Below are 22,965 nucleotides of genomic sequence, written 5' to 3' on the forward strand. Positions count from 1 at the left end.
GATGAAATCCTTCAATTCAAGTGGAATTTTGGTTAATTTTGAATAATTTATTATGTCGTAATTCACCCAACTTGCCCTCAAAAAGCAAAACTAACCAGGAACATCGATAACATCAGACAATGCAAAACATTATACCCATTGCGAACAAATGAATTTCAAACAGCACCACACTGTATGCCATGAACATTTTGTAAACACACAAAACCCAAACACACATGAATCAAGAAATAGAGCAATAAAAAGAAACTATAAAATGTACACCGAACACACGAGGAGTAAAGCAATATTGTCATATTGCTTCAACAGATTCAGAAAATACAATCATACCATGTCTACCGTCAATGAACAATTCAACGGAATTTTGAATAAAATAAAACTTATGCACGTAAAATCTAAGAAATAAAATTTATCTACTAAAATTATAATTAAAACATTTATTACTATGTATAAAGCAATAGACCTGGATATGACTAGTATGGTTAAGTAAACATGGTAGTGGACTGTTCAAAAATTGAAGTTCAGTGTTCTTAGTTCCGGTAATTTATTTCAACTATATATTAAAAAAAAAAGCATCTTCCAAAAACTAGAAGAAAAAAGGCTACAAAAGAATAAGGATCGAAAAGAAACCAAAATAAGGTACTACATAAATATATTTCATTATTAGTTTTATAAAGGGGGAGTGTTCTAGAACCTTCCCGATCTATTATTGTCGCGTCGTCTATATATCAAAGGTGTCGAATTTAGGACAAGTGTTAAATACAAGTAGTTATACTAAGGTCACAAGATAAATTACAAATACGCTGTTAACTGTCGGGGCGGTTTATTCGTAAAATGTTTTTCTATTTTCGTAACTAATAGGAATTCCTAACACTTTACATTATCAGATTTTGAATTCTCTCATGCTGTCATGTGCAGTTAATTTGAATAATGACCTTTTGTAGGTAAATGCTGCTAGTATATAATTTTATATTTCGCTAAATTTATAACCAAAAGGTCAAAGAACATTTATATGTAGTCTTGTTCGAAAACATTGGTCCCTAGATCTCAAAATAATCTTATTACGCTACAAGAAGCAACTAACAGCCTATATTTCCACTGCTCACAATCAAATAAGCCAGGTTTGTAATTGTTTTTAGCTTCCTAGCTAAGCGTAAAGATTTAAGCTTAGTTACTGCAACAGGATCAAAACTTCAGATAGATTTATACCCATGAACTATTTAGCATCTGTTTAGTTAACATATTGAAATATTTATTATTCAACATTACAGCTCAATAGATAACTAGCACAGTAATGGCACAAAAAACAAGGCCAATATTGCCTTTATAGAATTGGACATCGTAAAACTTGTAAAATGTTATAACTGAATGAGCACTGGCGCCAGATGTATTCCACTGGATCATCAGGATATAAAATTCACAGTAACGCAAAAGTTGTCAAAAAAGCATTGTAAATAGTAAATAACTGTATTAAATGAGTAAAATCCTGGTATTTAACTGGCCGCCATGTTATGTGCTCTTCCATCTGTTTCCAGAAATAGAATAGGATCGTGATAATTTATTTTTCGTGCGAATCTGCAGTGGTAGCAGAGACTAGTATCCTCATTCTGAATTAACCAAATTCCACAAGAGCTTCCTCGTGTCGTGGATAGCGTACGCGCCTCTGACGCGGGAGATCCGAGTGATTCCCGGCAGGAGCTCATGTGGTTTGGATCCTAAAGTTAGTTGTAGGTCTAAGTCTCATAGCATCGCTACTGAAGGGGACGCTGAACTGAAATCCAAAGGCAAATTCCACAAAATTTAATATACAGGGTGGCCCAAAAGTAGGTATACAGTCCCGTCCCGTATTTTATATCATTTCTTATTGTTATGAAACAGGAAGACCTAGTTTATTTGTTCTTAACGTCTTTTTACTTATAACTTAAGCCCGGAACAGTCGAACCAAATAAATCCATAAACTAGAATGCTACATTTGATCAATGCAGGGGTGTATACCTACTTTTGGGCCACCCTGTATACATGTCATTGTTCTCTATTCAGCATTCGACAGTAGGAACTGAATGATTTAGTTTTAAAACCTAAAATGAAATAATCTAAAAATAGTATTTTAAATTCATGACAATATTGTGTTTAAGCTAATTACTTATTGCTGCGTAATGAGAAAATGTACCAGGGTAAGTGGCATTTTAAATATCACGGGGCTTACATCAAGGTTTTACAGACCCTTGTGCAAAGTTCGTACTTTACTCAGGTGTGAGGGATGCAGTGCGAGCTCAGGAGCAGAGATTGTGTGGGTCAATGGAAACTTTACATATGATCCACTGACCCACCCACCCTTGACCCAGCGCCCACCATGACTCAACAAAACCTATCATCAAACTGACCAATGATGGCATACAAACTTTGCAGTTTATTTATTTTTACTTCATGAAAGCTTTTCACACTCTTGCGTGCGCTTGTAGGTATTAGCATTTCTGCGTATGTCAATGCCTTGGTATTTCCCTCTAATATTTAACACTTAAGATGCGAATGTGGCATAAACATGTTCTGTTGAGAACGAATATGGTATATCGACAGATCTAGGGTGTGGTTTATAAGCCTTATTCGCGTTTGTCAAACCGTAAGTGTGGATGACAGCGTGCATTGTATTTTGAGTCTGAACCAGTCTCAGAGATTGCATGGATCAATGAAAACTACCCATGACTTACGGACCCATCATTCACCAAAACCCATCGTCATCAACTGACCCATGATCCACGTACTCCTATCCACTAAAGAATTCACACTTTTAATAAAACAAGGGGGTGAAATTATCACTAATCGGAGTTTGAATTTCTACGGTCAACCGCTCAAGCACTGCTCTGTTACAATACCGATGGATCTGACTTACGATATGAAATGGTAAAGTGTTTGTTATGGGTCTACTACGATGAACTTCAATTTAATTATATATAATTATTTCCTTGTTGAATTAAAGCTTTTTCAGTGGAAAATAAAATGAAAATCGAAAGTCTCAGATCAAGGTAAAGTAGGCGAACGTGAAAAAAAAAAGAAAAGAAAAAAAGAAAAAAAACTGTCTCGAAAGCCAAGTAGCAAGTTCTATTGCTTTTATCACTTAAAAAATATCAATATCCAAAAGTGTCTCGAGTTCTTTTTTCACTTAGATATTCCTATACTCATCAAGTAAATAGAAACAAATGAAAAGTGGACCCTTTGGAAGTAAAACTCCTTCCGATTCACCTGTGTTCAGAGGATGCTGTCTATAATGCACTGAGCAGAGTGGGTCGGTAGGTCAGAGTTATGTCTAGTCGACCCACGACTCAAATCTTGATTCATTTGACCCACTCCTCTTCTCACGGGATCAAGATGTACCTGAATTAACACCGAATGAGAACTTTCTACCCTTTAAGGTTCTAGATTATAGTACTTCACATGCACTTAAAATCCTTAATTTGTTGTCTTGGGGGGAGGGGAATACTACAAAATAGTAAACCGTCACTATTGAACTATAAATTTCTAGTAACCTGACTAAAGTGAACAGAAAACATATGCTAGTTTATGAAACATTGATCCTCGGAATATGAAAAGTAATGTTTAAATTTTAATTTTGCATGTTTTATTTATGTTTATAGTCATGTTCTAGTATGAAATATATCCATATTTTAATTACAGTTAAATGGAACATCGCTGCTGGGCCATCCGATGCTCCGTTGATATTTTTGTTTTCTCTATATTATAAGACAAACTCTGCATCCTCTGAATTTGTCAAATAGTCCAAGACAAAATGTAAATTATTTTCCTCAGTTTTAGAAGACTGACTGGTTTGACAGTTTTTATTTCCCTTTTTCTTCAGGAAGTATATTTTCTTTACGTCAACACGTCAAGGCCGGTTCAGCAACAATGAGCAGCACGCAATTAGCTCAAGTGCGTGAAAGTAACTGTTCTGCTGCAATTGTTTACGAACTCTTTACAACCACAGACATTTTGGCTGTTTAAATTCTCATCGGTCTATTCCTATTACCGGACATACAGGATTAATGCACAGCTGACAAATAGGTTAACTAAAATTGAGACATTACGTAAGGATTCTTATGTAAAGATGTTGCATTAAGCATATTAATATTATAAATAGAATAACTATGTTTTTAATACGTTACAAACATGTTTCTAAAGCTACAATATTTATACTGTATATGGCAGATTAGGTATGAACTCTACAGCTATTTTAGTTCAGAGTAAAATGATCAGAATTTTAACTTTTAAATAGGACGCATATGAATCTAGGGTGGGTAGGTACATCTCTGGTTCTCAAATTGCATTTTGAGTGTTGCAGCAGGGCCAGCCCCCTACATTTTTGCTGCTTACCTAAACTTTTCACGGTACGCTTGTAAATGAACTATATGGTTGGATCGCCCCCCCTAACTTCAACCGCCTCCCTACATTTTTGGGCTGGCTACCGGCCTGTGTTGCAATATTTTGAAGGCTCAATATACACAAGTTAAGAGGTCATGTTATCTGCACATACGGCTACAAGTTTCTATTCTATTTAGAGTTTCTTCAAAGATAATTTTAGCAGTTTCTCGAAGCAACGATTTGAGAATTTCACCTGAACACCCTCAATAGCGAAGAAACTTTTCACTAGTAATTGGAATATTTTAAAAGTTCTCACGATTTGAAGCATGAACCATAATAGAGAATTAGATTTCTGTAAATTAAGCTGCAGTTTGGACAATGCAAATCAAGTCAATCAAAACGTCAATGGTTTATGTACGACAGCACAAATTTTGGCTCGAAAACCCTGCACAAATTTCGAAATACACGAAGATTTGAAGGATAGATTATGTTTCACTATATTATATGCACATTTACCTTCTGCAAATGATAGTTTCTATTTTGAATAACAATTACGAGACGCGTTCAGTTTAATTATTATTATTATTATTATTATTATTATTTTTTAAAAAAAAAAGACTGTCGGCTGTCTGGTCACTAGTTCAGAGGAACAGTTATTGATGCAAGAATAATTTTAGTAGAAAGAATATGTGAATCATCACGTAGTAAACTTTGCCAGACATTTTAAAATTCACAGTGCGCTCAATCTTTGTTTTAAATTGATTTAAAAGGGGCCTATAGCGGTCCGGTGTAACTGACGATCCGTCAGTTCCGATCCTATCAATTACATTACAAAAAAAAAAAAAAAAATCTCCTGCTGTATTTCTAATCAAATACGTTATACAATCGAAAATAACTTTCATAGTATATCGGCTAGGTAAGTTCAACATTCTAGTTAAAACAGACTTTCAAAACTAAATCGGGAGCTCCAGGTTTAGGGATGCGCACGAGTCTAGTCAAGCCTGTCTCGATAAAAAGGTCTCGACTCGACAGTGTCTCGACTCGAATTCGAGACGTCTCGAAATTCGAGTCGAGACAAAATATACGAGTTAAAATATTTCACACATTAGCCAGAATATTATGACTACCTACCTAATTGTCAGTATGTCAACCTTTGCCACGGATAACAACGACGACTTGTTTTGGCATGGACGCAATGATCCTTGGTAGGCCGCTGGAGAGTGTTGACATCACATGTGCACACACAGGTTACCTAATTCCCGTAAATTCCGATGAGGGACGGGGGACGATATGTTCTGATGTCATGTTCAATCGCATTCCAAAAATGTTCGATTGGGTTCAGATCCGGCGAGTTGGGGGGCCAGTACATCACTTCGAACTCTCACCTGTGTTCCTCGAACCACTCCACACTTCTGGCCTTTTGACATGGTACATATCTTGTCGAAAAATGCCATTACCGTTGGAAAACATTGTCATGAAGGGATGTACGTAGTCTGCAAGCAGTGTGCGATACGCCTCGGCCGTCATGTCTTGCTCGAGCTCCACTAGACACATGGATACTCACGTGAATGTTCTCCAGAGCATAAGCCGCCGCCAGCTTGTCTCCATCCCGCAGTACAGGTGTCAAGAAGCTGTTCCCTTGGAACACGACGGATTCGCACCTTCCCATCGTCATGATGAAGGTATCGGGATTCAGACAATACAACGCTCTGCCACTGCGCCAAGGTCCAGTGGCGATGGTCACGTGTTCATTTCAATCGTAGTTGCTGATGTAGTGGTGTTAACATTCACACATTGATGAGCCGTCGGCTACGGAGGCCTATCGTTAGGAGTGTTCGGTGCACTGTGTGTTCAGACATTTGTACTTTGTCCAGCATTAAAGTCTTATGTTAGTCCCGCCACAGTTCGCTGCATGTTCTGTTATACCAGTCTGCCCAGCGTCCGACATCTAATGAGGTGGAAGGCGCCCAACCCCTCGACGTTTGGACGTAGTTTTCCCTTGGTTTCACCATTTGTTGAAGACAATCACCACAGCATTCCTCGAGCACCTGACAAGTCTTGCAATTTCCGAAATTCTCGTTCCGAGTCTCCGGGCCATTACAACCTGCCCTCCGTCAAACAGATCACGCGCCTTCCCCATTCTACATTGCCAGCACTCACTGATACTACATGCACCGTACGTGTGTGACTAGCAGGCATTCCTCGGCAGCTGTCACCTGGACGGGTTGATATCGATAGTAGGTAGGTGGTCACAATGTTCCGGCTGATCGATGTATAATAAATTTAAAATGGAGGAAATTCTCAACATTCTGGTTACCTTGCAGGAAATTTCACAAGTTATGACAACAAGCACCTGACTTGGACAAGACAACGGATAGTTGATGAGGCAATCTTTTCTCCGGTTTTTGAGTTGTGCGGCTTTGACGTCAACAAATATTTCATGCCTTGTGAAATTTTGATGTTTGGTGCTCATCAGTCGCGCTTCTATTTTTTTTTTTTCCTACAATTCCCAGTTTATGATAATTAACAATACATTGCGGAGTTCGAATACATGTTCACTTTCATTCAATCCAATTCAAGCCGCTTCAAATACTATAAGTTTTGTTTGTTTACGAAGAATTGAGTATCAAAAATACACCCCAACAAAATTCTGCGTGCTCATCTGCTCAGTATTCAAGGTTTTAATTACAATCTGAATTGTTAAAATGCGAATGCAAGTTGCATTAGATATCTAAGCAATTCCTATGGATAATTCAAGCACATGCTGATCAAGTTATTTCTAGCAAGCACTTCTGTTCATAAACCTTATACATTCGAGTAGGAGAAAGAAAAAGACCGGGAATCACACGGGCACATGCTCTATCCTCAATGGAGCTCGCGTTCGCTAATCTCGATGAGGATTATACTATGATAGTCAAGATTCGCACTAGTTCGAGCTTGAGCTTGATATTCAGTGAAATTCTCTTTAGCTCGATCTTGTGCTCATTAACCTCACTGGACTAGAGCTTACTAACGGCTTGCACACGCTAGTTATTTAGAAATAGTGAGCACCAGATCCTGCGGCATAGAAGGAAAGAGTTGGGTTCTTGAAAAGTAATAATTTTACCATTATTTCTAATTCATTCTTGAAATTCAAAATATTCAGACATTATGATTCTGCAAGTCATTTTACGATTATATACTATTAATGTCATAGACTGCACTCACAATATTATATAATTGATATAAAAAAAAGACAAAATTGGTACAAACTTATGTATTCATCTTGTATATGGAATTCTCATTTACATCATTGGATCCGCAATTTACTTTCGTCTCAAGCTCTGCAAATCGATCGTAACGGCAGAGTCCGGTTTCGCACGAATGTTTAGAAATCGTTCGAATAACTTGTAGCAATATTTGTGGATTATTGCAGTAGCGTACGCAGGAATTTATTTCGGGTGGGGTCCAAACTCAATGAGGGTATTTTATATTAAAATTCCTAAAATTGCCCCTAAAATTAGGCCAAATTTACACAAAAGTCGAAATTTTGGGGGGTTCGGACCCCCAGGACCCACCACCTGCGTACGTCCCTGGATAATTGTATTATATTTTGTGTTTAACTAAATTGGAATACACTTCATGATCTTGTGTAAAGTATCACTAAACTAGAATTTATGTTTATGTAGAACGTAAGCATAGCAATTATAAAATTAAGGTACGTATGTATAAGAAAGTTATTTTACGAGTTTTTTGTGGTTCCGCCAACCTATTCTTTAGTTTTTTTTTTTTCAATACTCATCTCAAATAAAAGAGCTATTATAAAATCTCTCACCACTGTTCTTTAATACTTATAAAATTTTATTTATTGGAAAAGCACTTCCGAAATACTTTCAATCGAGATCCGTAAAACCAAGGAATGAGTATACAATAAATTGAAATAAATCCTTAAGTGTTTTGTTACGAACATAGGGAACACTTCAACCCAGTTATCGAAACTGGGTTATTTCGCTGAAAAGATTAATACTGAAAATTTCGGAGTTGGCAGAAATATACTACTACTGTTAGCACTGTTTCAGTAAAACCCTGTGCGTAAGACAGTTATCTAATGAAGTCCCGTCAAAATATTAAACTTATGGCTACTTAAATACTGTTATAAAATTATTATATCTCCAAGTCAGTAATAAAATTGTTTATTTTTGTATTATTCTTTCCTTTTGTATGCCAAGCTTCATTTGCACCACTCTTGAATAAAATTGGGGCCACGGTAGCTCAGCGGTAGAGCGTTCACCTCTGGTGCATGGGGTACTTGGTTCGATCTCAGCCAGCACGATATGTGGTGGACAAACCATATGAGAGTTTTCTCGGGGTGCTCCCGTTTCCTTCCACTTTATTTCAACCATTTTATTCATTTCTTCATCGCCTCCTTTAGCCTAGCCGGCATAGCGTGGGACGTGAAACTTTAAAATTTTATTTTGAATTCAATTATAGAAGTATCCAATCTTATTTTGAATAAGTTAAAATTAGAATTTCCAGAAACATAATATTTAGTGATAAACTTATCCGTAATATAACTCAACGTTTGATTCCAGGCCGTGAGAGTTCCGAGTTTTCTTCCATTATTCCAATCTTTTATTATCTGCTTGCATTAATTAGCTTATGCGAATTAGAAGGCATAAACACTATAAAGTAAAATTTAATTCCATTGAGAGGGCATTCCGATCGATACATACTCTTAAAGTATCAAACAGGTTAAATCACTTAATATACCTGTTCACTGATATTGAGAGCTCTCTGTAATATTGGCTCTTAAAACTTTTTCGTCACGATTTCCAATAATTTCCTCCTATATTCTTTTTGTACTGTAATCATTCCCAATGCAACCTCCTTCCTGCTGTTCTTAATTAACTTTATAATGGGACCTTGACAGTCCTTACTAATTAACAAGAGAAAGATGTAACTTTATTACATATCAATGAAATTTTCCTTTTAAAAGATAGTCATAGATGTGTGCCATTTTCTACAACCAATATTCGTACGTTCCAAGCACCCTTTACGATCATTAAGAAATGGATTCTTTTAGTGCAAGTGACAATTTTTATTAACTTAAAGAAAAAGAATAAAAAAACCTTTTCACCTCTTTCCGGTCTCCTTTCATAATTTTCCTTTCAGTTCAAGGTTGACACGTACACCGTCGGTTTGTGAAAGAAAAAAATATATATATACGTAGTCACGTAATCACACTTACTATATAGCCCCATAAAGTTTCTCCACTCCAAATAGTAAAGAACATTGAGAATTCTTAATTGATATAACCTTCCTAATTAGCAACCGTTGTAAACAATGGCAAAAATACTTGCTCTTAACATCGATTGATATTCTCAAAATATCAGTGTTGGGCTTATTTCTAGTCTGCGCGGGAGAAACCGTATAAGTCAAAAATTGTCCAAAATGAGAAGTCAAAATTGGACATTATGTATAATACCATGCTCCACCTCCGGTTAACTTGAAATAAGTCAATTTTAAACGCGAGTTGAATAATCACGTCTTGCTACTGTTTTAGCATAAATGATTCATACTTATACTTTGTAAAATAAAACATCCCCTCTTTTTTTATTCTAGATTTGTAAGAGCTAAAGATTAAATACATTATTGTCGAATACATAAATTAGGGTTAAACGAACATTAGACGTTGACAGTGATAATAGACAGGAGAATCCCTGTCTCTTCAAGAATCCCCTAGCTTCTGTGGAATTTTCATATGCTACGAAATCTTATTGAGAACAGTTTCTGCCTACAGAGGGATTTTCGGTATCTATGGCCACTTAGCCCGTCACGTATGAGGGATGACGTCCCTCTGCGATCACTCCGAGGAAAGGGAGGGAAGGAAGAGGCCTGGGACCTGCAGGTTAGGTACCATCACGGTATTTGCCTGGTGTGAATGAGGAAAACCCAGGAAAACCATTCAGGATGGCTGGCCTGAAAAAGCTTTATTACACTTTTTCGATCGAGTGACCCCACCAGGAATCGAAGCCTGGACCACTGGCAGCTGACCGCAGAGGGAATTCCTGATCAATGTCATAGCCTTTGCTCTGTGGTGTACAGAGAAAGAATTGAAATACTGCAAGAATTTTACACACACACACATATATATATATATATATATATATATATATATATATATATATATATATATATATATATATATATATATATATATATATATATATAAAATTTTACAGACAAAGATTATCTATATTGCAGATATACCTAGATCACGGTGAAATGTTTCCTCTATTTAACATTCACTTCCGCATGTTTGAAAAAGAGTTGCTTTGTCCACCTGCAGTTTCAGTAAACGGGATTTTTGTGTAACAGCATGAAATATAACAGGAAATACAGTATTTTCCACCTGACCTTGCCTAACGCGAAACTTCTAATACATAGTTTTTAGTTTGACTTAAGACAACGGAAGATACTGTACAAAAAGTATTAGATTGGTGGTTAAATGTCAGTACTTCTTAAAATATAATTATAATGCTGCAGGTAACCTAATTTTACTATGATCGAAGAAATTTACATTGGTCGGGACGGCCAATCGAATTATTATTATTATTATTATTATTATTATTATTAAACTTTTTAAAATTAAAATATAGGTACCTTCTACATGCCTATTATTGGTGAGATTTTTTTTTAAAAAGGAAGTTCGATATAAGCCATTCTATTTCTGTAATCGATAAAGGATCCTGCACAATCCTTATGAAAATTTGATTTCGGTGGAATTGCTTGAAACAGTCATATATTGTAGATATTATGATCCTGAAAAAAAGTCGACCGTTTTCAAAAATATGACCCTGTAGTGGCCAAACTGTCAGCGATTGGTGATTGTGCCCATTGAGACTCAGGATTACAATACCTACAACCCCAGAAGTGAACGCCTACAATACCTACAACATATCACGGTTTCAAGCAATTCCACAGAAATCCAATTTCCATAAGGATTGTACGGGGTCCTTTCCTGGCATTGAGCTGTATGAGGGGCTATGACCGGCCAGATTTATTTTAGTTAAGTGATGTGTAGCCAGCGAAACTATTTCCATTGCAGTTCTCTCAAAACTGAAGTTTGCTAATTCAATTATATTCTAAATTGTCTAAAGATGGTTTTGGCAACACCGAAAATTAATTTATGTATTCAACAAAACAGGCTCTAAGCACAGTTACAGTGTTCCTTTACAAATACAATCACAGTTATGTGTTTTAACAAGTTCATACATTTATACAGTTTCGTTATCACATACTTTTAAGTATTTTACACACTGTCTCCGACATTCCAAAAGCATCTATATCATATCCTTTCAATTGCATTGTAGGAAGAACTCTTCCTCCATTTAGGAGAGCGAGAATATTTGTTTCTGCCTTTTTGCAGTAGCATAGGAAACAACCTGGAAATATTAACACGCAAGTCAGGAACGGCAATCTTTCGGTCACAGAAGAAATTGAAATTAATTTTAAACATTCTAATCTATGTATAATTAGTTACACTTTTTAGTAAATTTAATGAAGGTTAAATAAAATTTAGAATAATTAATTAATAGAATATTTAACTTCGATCTTTAACTGTTTGTAATAATATTTTTCTTAATAGGTTATTATGAGAAACGATATCTGTGAAACAGAAAATTAGTTCAAATTACGGAGCCGCAGTGACTCAGTGCTTGAGGCGTTCACTTCTGGTGTGTGGGTCCTTGGTTGGATCCTAGCTCAGGCCAAATGAACTGTGGTAAATATGACCGTCTGCTTGGATTTTCTCGGAGTTCTTCCGTTTCCTCCCACTTTCTTCATTCCACCGTTTCACATCACAGTCTCCTTTAACCTAGCCGGTATAATCATGGGACGTAAAACTAATTTCATATCTACATGGCATAATCGTGCGACGTAAAACATTAACCTTGAAAGAAAAAAAATGCAAGCAAAATTACAAAAGAAAAAAAAAGCGTAAGAAAAAGTAATAATTCTCTGAAGCCTAATTGTCGTAACCGCAGTAAGAGAAGTTTTTCTGCATGGCGGGTCTCCATTCTCCACTGATTTGCAAACAGTGGATGAATCACTTCTTAAGCTGCTGTTAAAAGTAAACAAAAATTATTTTCGTTATTTATAAAATATGTTACGCAACTGTTGAGATACTGTGTGTGTATAAAATACTGTCACGCTCTGATACATATTGAAGTTGTGAGTACTTTTCTTTTCGAACCTATGCTACACAGTTTGATCTGAAGTTGAAGGATCTGGGTAAAAGGTATAATAATATCTTATAACATTGCTACTGACTGATTATAATCTGAATTTGTCATGGAAAGTGAAAATTGGAATGAAGAACACTTAAGTCATTGGCCTTATTCTTTAAGTACACACAATATATACAATACATTCTACACTTAATCCATTATTACAACACACTTTCACAAGTACAATATTTAGAGGACACAAGCTGACTAAAAAAAATAATAATAATAATAATAATAATAATAATAATAATAATAATAATAATAATAATAATAATAATAATAATAATAATAATAATTGAGACCTAAATACAAAGAATTGAACAAGATTATGCATTTTTCAGTTTTGCAAAACTGCAAAAATATCAATTGCAGTAATTTTGACATGACAGGGTTGCGCATTACCATAATTTTTAGACCATTGATATGAAATTTGGATATTTTTCTACAATGAATTTGTTAATTTGAATTAAACTGAAATCTTCAGGTGTTACGTCCCACGGTTATGCCATGTAAGCTAAAGAAGACTAACTATGAACTAAATGAAACGGTGGAATGAAGAGTGGGAGGAAACTGAACAACCCTGAGAAAACTCAAGCACACTGTTTTCGTTTACCACAAAGTTTATTTGGCCTGAGCAAGGATTGAACCAAGGACCCCATACACCAGAAGTGAATGCCTCAACCAGTCACCGCGGCTTTGTAATTTGAATTAAATTTAATAGCACAGAGCGAGGAAAGAACTTTTGAACACTCGGACCTAATCTGGCGATTTTTTTGATCTGGAGTTTTATTATAATAACTAATTAACCTATCACTAACTTGCACAACACATTAATAGAATACCGAATGGAGGTCAAAGTACACGCAAATGTTAACATAGCAATAATTCAAATTCAATGAAAAACAGAGCAAGATTTCTTACAGCAGGATTTCTCAACCTGGGGGTCACGAACCCTAGGGAGAGAGGATTTCACGGAGGTCAGGAAAATAAACGGAAGAGAAATATAACTTCAATCCAATTGGAGAAAATACTTTTAAATATTATTTTGAATTTTGTTCTAATAGGGATATTTTTATTTTTACACACACTATTAACAAAAAACAAACAAAAAAATAGGTCTAAACATTTTAAACAGGCGCAGAGTTGTTTAAAAATAAATTTAAACGAAGGAGGTACGATATGAAACTAATGAAAACTAACTATTGGATCTCCGCAATAGTTATATTAAAAATCCCACACAAGCTTATTACAAACCAAAAATTATAAGGGGGTCGCTGGCAAGAGGATGTGATAAAATGGGAGTCGTGATAGGAATTAGGTTAAAAGATATTGTCTTATAGAATCGCAGTGGAAAATTCTGAGCCCCATAAGGTATTTAAAGAAAAGATTTGTCTGTCAGTATATCGCGGATGTTCAGAGTTTTAAATGAACGAAGTGGTATAGGAAACTGAATTATTACGAGATAATTAAGAGTATTCTTCCTTCCTCCGAAGAAAACAAAATGGTTTCACTTCAAATCAAGCATCGTGACATAATATTAAAAAGGAAATTCATAAGACGGGGAAGGGAACAAATTAATGCTTTCTCTTTCAACTTAGTACAAAGTTCCTGTAAGTAAGTACTGGGAAACTCTAGTGTGTACAGCAAGCATTGAAAAAACATCACACATTTGCTTTTGAAGTTTAAAAAGTCTTCTAACCAAACTAGAAAAGATGATATCTCAGTTTAAGGTGGTAGTGAGCAGAAGATACACTTGCGTTGGAATGCTACTGATCGGACATCGGAAAGATTTCCCTCTTGTATGATTAGCGTACCGGTACGACTTTTTAGCGTGGAAGACCTGAGAGATTCCCGGTGGAACCTCACGTGGTTCGGATCCTACGTTAAGCTGCAGGTTCACGTCTCAGCCTCACTACTGAAAGACAATCTAATTCAACCAAACAGATATTGACAGAGCACGTGCCAACTTTCTCAGGTACCCACAAACATTTGTAATTCGAAGTCTTTCTTAGTATTCAAAACCCATAGTGTAACTATGGTTCATCACTGCAATAACAATCGAACTATCTCCTGTACGAAATCTAGTATAATTGTTATTACCTTTTCTTACGTACTGACTTTGTATTACCCCCACCTACCTTTGTCAAACAAATCTCTTTACCATAGGATTCGTAATCCAAAGTGTTGCGCAACCGATGCATATTTCTCATATGAATGGCAAGCCTCGGTTGAATTGTCTACAAAATATTTAGTGACAAACCTATAGATTGGGAAGCTCTGCGTTAAGTAATCTATTCACCTTTTTTCCCTTTATACCCTGAACGTTTATTTCTTTCTCCAAAACTTCTACAAAGTATTTGTAAGTAAACCAAAATAGCTTTTTAAAAAATAAAAAAATAAGTCACATTTCAAAATAACTACAACTGAATTTTGATTTGCATTATGGCACAGGCAACATTTCCAATTTCTGGCAAACTACTGAAGACGTGAAAAATGCGCACATTAGGAGGTAGCGAATTAATATGGAATAACTTTTTCAAATTTTGATATTCTGACCCGATCCTTGAACTTTCAACTGTGAACACTACTAAGGATGAACCTAAGGAGGGTCCTGTAATCGGGCTTTTCTCTTTGGAACCTAGAGATAGTGGTGGGGAACGCCATATACTGTGAGGATCTTTTATTTTCGTCTGCCCTCCCACCAGATTTATGCCCCCGATCCTGTTTCGGAACTTATGCTAATGGCAACATGTTAAGGGCCTTTACTACAGCGAAATTAAACTACCGCTAATTTTAGAGTGTGATATCTTCAAAACAAAAATATTCGAAAAGCAGAAACGTAGTGAACTAGACAATACAATTTTGCATGTGATACCGTTATCAACTCATTTATCTGCTTTCGATTTGCAACTGTAGATAGATTTAGCATTTTTGCGGATTCTGTAAATAGCGGTATACCAAAGCAGATATTTGAATTGTATTAAAGGTATCACATGCAAAATCATATTGTCTAGCTCACTACGTTTCTGCTTTTCGAATATTTTTTTTAAATCTGTTTTGAAGATATTGTAAAAAAACTAAAATTAGCGGTAGTTTAATTTCGCTGTAGTGAAGACCCTTAAGTCTTTCACAACTTTACTGCACGAAGAAACTAAATACGAACTCAAAACTCAATAACTCAGGGTACCTGGTGTCATTGCAAAAATTGATAAATACTCAAATAGAATAAATAGTACTTGAGCTAATAGAAGTTATGAGAAAAAATTGTGTTGTGAGAACTTCAGAATTTATCAGATATCCAAATTATAATTTGTCTTTTTCCTCATTCCACACCCATATACATATCCTGAAGATGTTTCGCAACCACAATACGAGATTTTCAAATATTTATCACAGCTGTAAGTACTCAAACAGTAGCGTACGCAAAATTTCGTCAAATGGAGAGATTCAACGTTTCGGTAATTGTATGAATATTCCGGCTTATGTAAAGTCATTTTGCAGAGCTCCTTCGTGGTTAAGCGGTTAGCGTACCGGAGACCCGGGTTCGATTCCCGGCGAGAGCTCATGTGGTTCGGATTCCACGTTAATCAGTAGGTCAACTCATATAGCCTCGCTGCTGAACAGGACGTTAAACTCAAAATAAACTCAACTCGTTTTGATATATGATTAGCATCATACTAAAGGCCTGACTACTGCAGGCAACATATTAGTCGAACTCTTTAGTACGGCACTAATCACGCGTCAAAACTACTCTGTATAAGGCCATTATCTTTTCACATTTTGCTCTAGTGGAGAGTGATAATAGCCAAATCCCCCTTTTGTATGTTTGCTCCAGAAATTTAATACAACATTATGATGTAAATGCGTAAACGCAAGCTAATTACGTTAGTATGAATTTCTGAAAAGTTTAGGTCGTATTAGTAATAATAATAATAATAATAATAATAATAATAATAATAATAATAATAATAATAATAATAATAATAAATGTGGATTTTGAAGCTTTTATTGTCCTGTTGACAAAATTATCATACTTTTATTACACTGATGGAGATTGGCAAATCCAATGATGAATGAATCCTGACAAAGAAATTATCACCAAGTAGTTAATTAGCTGCATGATCTAGAGGAAATTATACACCGGTGGAATTCCAGAAATCTCAGAATTCCAATAACTAACACATCTTCACTTTCGCTCAGTAATAAGTATTATAGAAATTCAAATCATACGATGCTTAAGTTTGCCATTTCACTATCTTGCTGAGTGTGTCATTTAAAAATACATACCACAGTAGCGTGAGGTTTAGTTACATCGACTCACAAAAATTGACCAACTGCTTGGAGACGCCAGGAATCCGGGAGCGTATAACAGTATTTTCGAGGTGTAATGACAGATGAAGAGCAAAAGTAGGTCCGTAGGATCGAGAATTGCACGAGGGAGTCACTAGGTTTCTTAGAGAAATTCAGTGACGATTCGTTAATAAAGAAGTAACCGTCTGTATCTTCAATCACAACTAAGCTGGCTTTTCGTCTCTATTGCTGAGGATCATGATTTTACTTTACACGTTTGTAAAGACCATTTTGTGTAATCACAGAAATGAACTATTTGCATCATTAAAGAAGTAAGCTTTCTAATATACTGCTACTCCTAGGTTCTCAATACAAATGTATTAATCATGAAAAAAACTATAGCCTATAACTACTTTACTGCTGAGTCTCTGACAGTAGCGTACGCAGGAATTTATTTTAGGGGTCCAAACTCAATATGAGGGTATTTTATATTAAAATTCCTAAAATTGCCCCTAAAATTAGGCTAAATTTACACAAAAGTCGAAATTTGGGGGGGGGGGGAAGTCCGGATCCCCAGGACATACCCCTTGCGTTCGTCCCTGCTCTTGGACGAGGGGTTAACGCGTGTGATTTTCTTGTGAGAGGTATTGGGTGATAGGGATGCGATTACCTTTGACAAATCTTACTAATGGTTTAGATTCCATTTTAAGCAGTAGTGGTATTGGGTTCCGTCTGATATCCTGTGTGCTAAATATGGACATTGGAAACTGGTATCTACCAATCTATGTTACATGGAACATACAACGTTTCTTCGAATTACGTTACCTTAAACACTAAATATCGAAGTAACCCAAAGTGAATGTCTATAGTAAGGGAAGTTTTAAATGTAAATCCTTCGTTAGATTACGCTACAGCTAAAGCTATGAATGCTTGAAAATTTCCTACGGAATTTCTAAGATTTCACCAAAATTGTGCAGCAATTGGATGCTAGAATTAAGCAGCAAACTCAGAAAACTTAAAGACTAAAATTAAGTCTACGAAATCAAAAATATTCATGACAGGAGCCAATGTATTAGCTATCTGCCCAATTAAGAACCGCCTCAGTTGTCGATCATAATGCTTTGCTAATGGGAAAACTGAGGTTAGTTAACATGGAGTCGGTAAATAACTGAAAAGAAATATATAACTAAGTAATATTACGTTTACGCTGCTTAAGTTTAGAGGAGTTATTCTTTAATTCCAATACGCAACAAGTAGTATTAAAGCATCCTCAAGTTTTATGCTGTCCAACCACTAAGTGCTTGGGCGGAAACTCTCCAAATTACAACTCCCCCTAAAAATGTAGGAAACTGCAGTTAGCTATGACAAATTGAAGACAGCTAGTTTTGTACACTAAATTTTATTCAATTTAGCTTTCTTATAAAGCTCTATTATGGTATAATTCAAGTTCGATTGTGTCATTTTCAATTGAAGCGTATGTCCCCTCACCCCTCCCCAAGAAAAAATTTCATGGGCGCAACCTGAGTCCTAAACCCAACCTGTGGGTATCCTAGAACAAATTGGATCTGATCGTTTCACGGAAATAAAATTAAACAGTTTAGCAGCTCAAACTGGTGGGGTCAATGAAAATCTGATTCTATATTAAGTCATGTGTATACTTCAAATTGTTACGCCAAGGATCGTTCAGTGGGTAGGACAAATGGGGCAGTTGCCCCAGCCCCCGCGTCATGGGCAGAAAGTAAGGACCTTTAAAAAAGGTAGGTTATTACCCCTAATTCATTCTTAAGGGTCAAGATAGAATGTGGAACCACTATTCTGGGGGATTTCTTTTAACGATTCAATACTATTAACCCTAATAAACTACAAACGTCTGTTAGTGTGCCATGTCGCTAACTGCAGGCAATGTGCCAATTTATCACTAAATGCGCTCATTGTGGGATATCTATCAGAGATATGAAAAAGTCTCAATTGATGTAAAATTTATTGGTGGAAGCTGTGATATTCTCACATCACTAGCTCCGCAATTTACTTTCGCCTCAGGCCCCTCTGATTGAAGGGATGACACTGGTTACGCCCACTTTTAATCTTCAAATGTGTTTACATGAAAATGTTATATAAAAAGTACTTAATCTGCCGATAATAATTTGTAGGGCTATGTAGTAAGATTACGATCTAAACTTACTTCGTGTTCCAGTTAAGTTCCCCTCCCCTCCTCTTGATTCCTGCACAACAATTTTTTAAATTGTTTGCACTCCTTAATGTTAATGACAGAATGTGCTCAAAATAGATAAAGTATAGGTTCTGTATGCAAGTTTATGCATAGTAACCATGGGTTTTAAATACCAAATAAATGGTAAATTCAATACTGTCCCTCAGAGTATTCTATGAACAAATATTCATCCTTAGTACTTCACCACTTTGGCAGTTTTTTTCTTTTTTTTTCTTTTTTTTTTTTTACCGTGAAGTTTATGCTAGGACGACTACATTTACTACTGGATCATTTCATTGTGCTCGTATTTTCAGCGTGACCAATAAGAATTAATTATTAACACGAAATACAAACTGTTTTTAACGTAGGGAATTAAGTTATTTCCAAATTACATCCTTAGACTAAGTAGTTTATATAGCCTACTAGTGAAAAATCCATTTAGATTTTTACTTGTACCCTGCACAGACTTAGAACTGTTTATATTAAGGTTTTCCTCTTTGACCAAGTTAGGCAACAAATGCACAGGGTAGTTCTAGATCAGAATTACAGTATGTCATAATGAATTGGAAAATTCAGAAGGGGGCAGTTCCTCTGCGTCTCCGGCTCTTCAACTTTGATCTCTAATTAGGGCCGTGCCAGGGGGGGGGAGAAAAAATCGGGAGAAAAAATCGGGAGAAAAAGGGGCGAAAAGAAAAGTAAAATTACTTGGAATATAGGCTATGTATGGAGGCATCATCGTAAACTTTCGCCCCGGGCGCAGATTTTCCACGGCACGGCACTGTCTCTAATGCGCCACTAAAATGATTCGGCATTAATCTCGAAAGCTAAAGAGGGAATCCTAAGTGGATTATTGAAATTAAGTTATTAGTTATTCCAGCAAACCTAAAAGGAATACATTTATTTGGTTTCTTCTATAAATTATAATATTTAAAAAAATATGATTTATGTTTAAAACAAACTGAAACGTGCTATTGTACCCAACAGCCAGAATAAAATTTGAAGAATACTCGCAAAGCGAATGGTGTAATCGTACTTTTTGCTTACCGTACACCATGAACTACGAGAAAACAATTTAGCTTGGGGGGGGGGGTCATACCACAAACATAGGCTAACCATTCAGTCACAAAGGAGACTTTCTGATTCCATGGAATCGAAGTCGTAACCAATTTTCCGGTAATAGTTAAGAACAGCTACTTCTCATCTCCCGTGCACGAGGATACATCTTACTGTTGCACTACCTAAACACGCTAAGTACAAGGGCAAAAACTCAGTCTATTACCTACTTTTTAACATCCTAGATAGTCAATGAATAATTCCTGAAAGTATGGCGTTTCTCGTCCTTCCCTAAATGGAAAGTACGGCTCCTTAACTATAACCAATTTTCCAATCACCACGTCAAGTTGAACAATTTCATGTGGATCGAACTTATTACTTTAAGACGATTTTAACAAACGTCAAAATAGAAAAGTGTTGAAATATCAGTACCTAAATACTACGAAGAGTTGGAAGAAACACATTCAAACGAACAACGTACTTTAATTTCTGACGTTAATTAAATTAAAACTTACCTCAATGCTGTAAGACTTCTTGATGGCGAACATTTCACGGTTTTTCTGTGCGGCGACCGACATCATTTTATCCTTTAGATCCCGTTTGTCACTAGAACTGTCTGTTAGTTGAGTTTTAGGACTATAGCAAAAATTCAGAAGACCGAACTTGAACTCCAGTTTGGAACTGTCTTCAAGTGTGTCTTTTTATTTTTGACTGCTTTCTTGCTGTAAAAACTTCACAAAACTTAGGTCTTATCGCTCAACACAAAACTAACCAATTTTTAAAACAAACTCCGATGAATGAGAGGGGAAAAAAACGCGTGGTTTTATTTCCAGACTCGCAGAACCGTACCTATATAACTAATCTCGTCGATAGTGCAAACAAATGTAACAATGTAGGAGAATGCAGGTGGCCCTTTTATTTCGAGCGCTGGATTACGACACTCCTTCGTACACCCTGTCCCGTCAATATGTTCAAAGCAGCGAACAGCCCCGCGAGCCCGCCCCCCGCGAGAGTTCATTGGTAGGAGGCCTCTAGCACCTCGACGTGCACACCAATGACTGCACACAACAGCTCTCACTCACAAACACGTATGCAAAAACCCGCGATAAATCGACTGTTTCTTTCCTGCAACTACTATTAGTTTTGCTTAGCTGGAGAAAAAGAAAAAGATTGAAATAAAATGAAAAGAAAAGAAAAGGAAAATTACATTATAGTAAATGTCTTCTGTCCTTCCTGACACTGTTCTTCCCCTCCCCCCCTGCAAGACACCTTTCGACCTAGAAGTCAATCAGAAGGAAGGATTTTACGTACGCGCTGCTCTGTTATACAAATCACTTGATTCACCGGAAAATAAGTGATTCACGCTAAACATAATGATGGTCATTTTTTCCCTTTCCTTTTCCAAATAATACAGTTTAAATTTTCGTATCGGTATTTCCCTTAAGAGTAGTATGTACTATTTTTAATGAAGTTGTTTTGAGGTTAAAATATATCATTGTTTTATTTATATCAATAAATAAATTCCATTGAACAGGTATAAAGAAAAGGCTACATCGCTTCATTTCAAAGAAGTCTTAGTTTCATATCCTGTTGCCTAATATTTTTCATATGTAAACTTATAGGTCTAAATTGTTTCATCTTATTTTAGGTACCATCTAATATCAGATGCCCATAAATCATACACAAACTGGAAAAAGGGCTCGGGGCCGTGGTGACTCAGTGGTAGAGCGTTCACCTCTGGCGCTTGGGGTCCCGGGTTCGATCCCAGTCCCCGCCAAGTGAACTTTGTGGGGGACAAACACCGTGTGCGTGGGTTTTCTCCGGGTTCTCCCGTTTCCTCCCACTGCCTTCATTCCGCCATTTCATTCATTACTCATCATCACCGTCTTCTTTAGCCTAACCGGCATAACCGTGGGACGTAAAACTCAAAGATTTCATTTCATTTTTAGATATAGGGCTGAGAGTCAAGTGGCTCAGTGGTAGAGCGCACACATCTGATCATTCACTTGCCACATCTACGCTAGTTGTCATCCGGGGCAAGAACTCGCCTTAGCGTCCTCTTGACCAACCAAACCAAAACACTCCCCCTGATATTTGCGCCCTCACAATCCGAGGCACAGGCCACGTTTTTCTCCCTAGTTACGTCGCTGCTGATGTGAAAGGTTTCTGGTTCGATTCAGTATCAGCTGTGTTTGTAATGGATAATATCTTGTCCGCGAGATTTCTCACGGTTTTCCTACATCCTCATTAAGTACCCGGCTATTGAGGCGATCGCAAAGCGTATTTATTGCTCATGCATACGCTTGGAATACGCTGACCATGTATTTAAATATAGGTGGCTAATCTCAAACGCGAAAGCAATAAAAACGCGGAGAAAACGTCAGCTTGAGCGTATTTGGTGCGTTTTGGAACAATAGATCGAATGCTGTTTAAAAGATTTCAAAAGGAAGGACAAAAAGGAAAGACGTGTTGCCAGGCAAGGGGATTATAGCAAGAAACAGCTGCTTGGAGGATGGTTTGTGCAGAGTATTGGAACTCTGCTAGTATAGACCTGGATCTGGCAAAAAGATCCGGAAACCCTTACTGGCTTACAGTATGATTTACAACTCTAGGAAAAGTAAAATTACTGAATAGCCACCTTGGCCGCGTTCACTATAGGGGTAACGCATCAGAAACGCTTTCTCAAATAGCCACTCTGTAAGTCTTCTTTTGCGCACCGGGCATAATAGTAAGATTATAACAATGAAATGAAATGTTTCAATTTAACGTTCCATGATTATGCCCTTTAGGCTAAGG

At 36.5% G+C, this 22,965-nt stretch overlaps 1 protein-coding gene across 4 annotated transcripts in view; it reads right to left on the reverse strand.

Annotated features, from left to right (window-relative positions):
• Positions 1–21,195, reverse strand: part of ple (tyrosine hydroxylase ple) — a 79,348-nt gene extending 58,153 nt beyond the window's left edge. For 2 of the 4 annotated variants that reach the window (XM_081727769.1, XM_081727770.1), the window contains exon 1: positions 20,685–21,193. In XM_081727769.1, the coding sequence (XP_081583895.1) occupies positions 20,685–20,750 (66 nt within the window). In that variant the 5' untranslated portion in view covers positions 20,751–21,193. Of the gene's footprint in view, positions 1–20,684 lie in introns of all 4 variants that reach the window. The other 2 variants (XM_081727771.1, XM_081727768.1) reach the window with 2 other exon arrangements.
• Positions 21,196–22,965: the final 1,770 nt, after the last annotated feature.

Source organism: Thermobia domestica, chromosome 10 (assembly GCF_964235325.1).
Source record: "Thermobia domestica chromosome 10, izTheDome1.hap1.1, whole genome shotgun sequence".
Taxonomy (NCBI): domain Eukaryota; kingdom Metazoa; phylum Arthropoda; class Insecta; order Zygentoma; family Lepismatidae; genus Thermobia; species Thermobia domestica.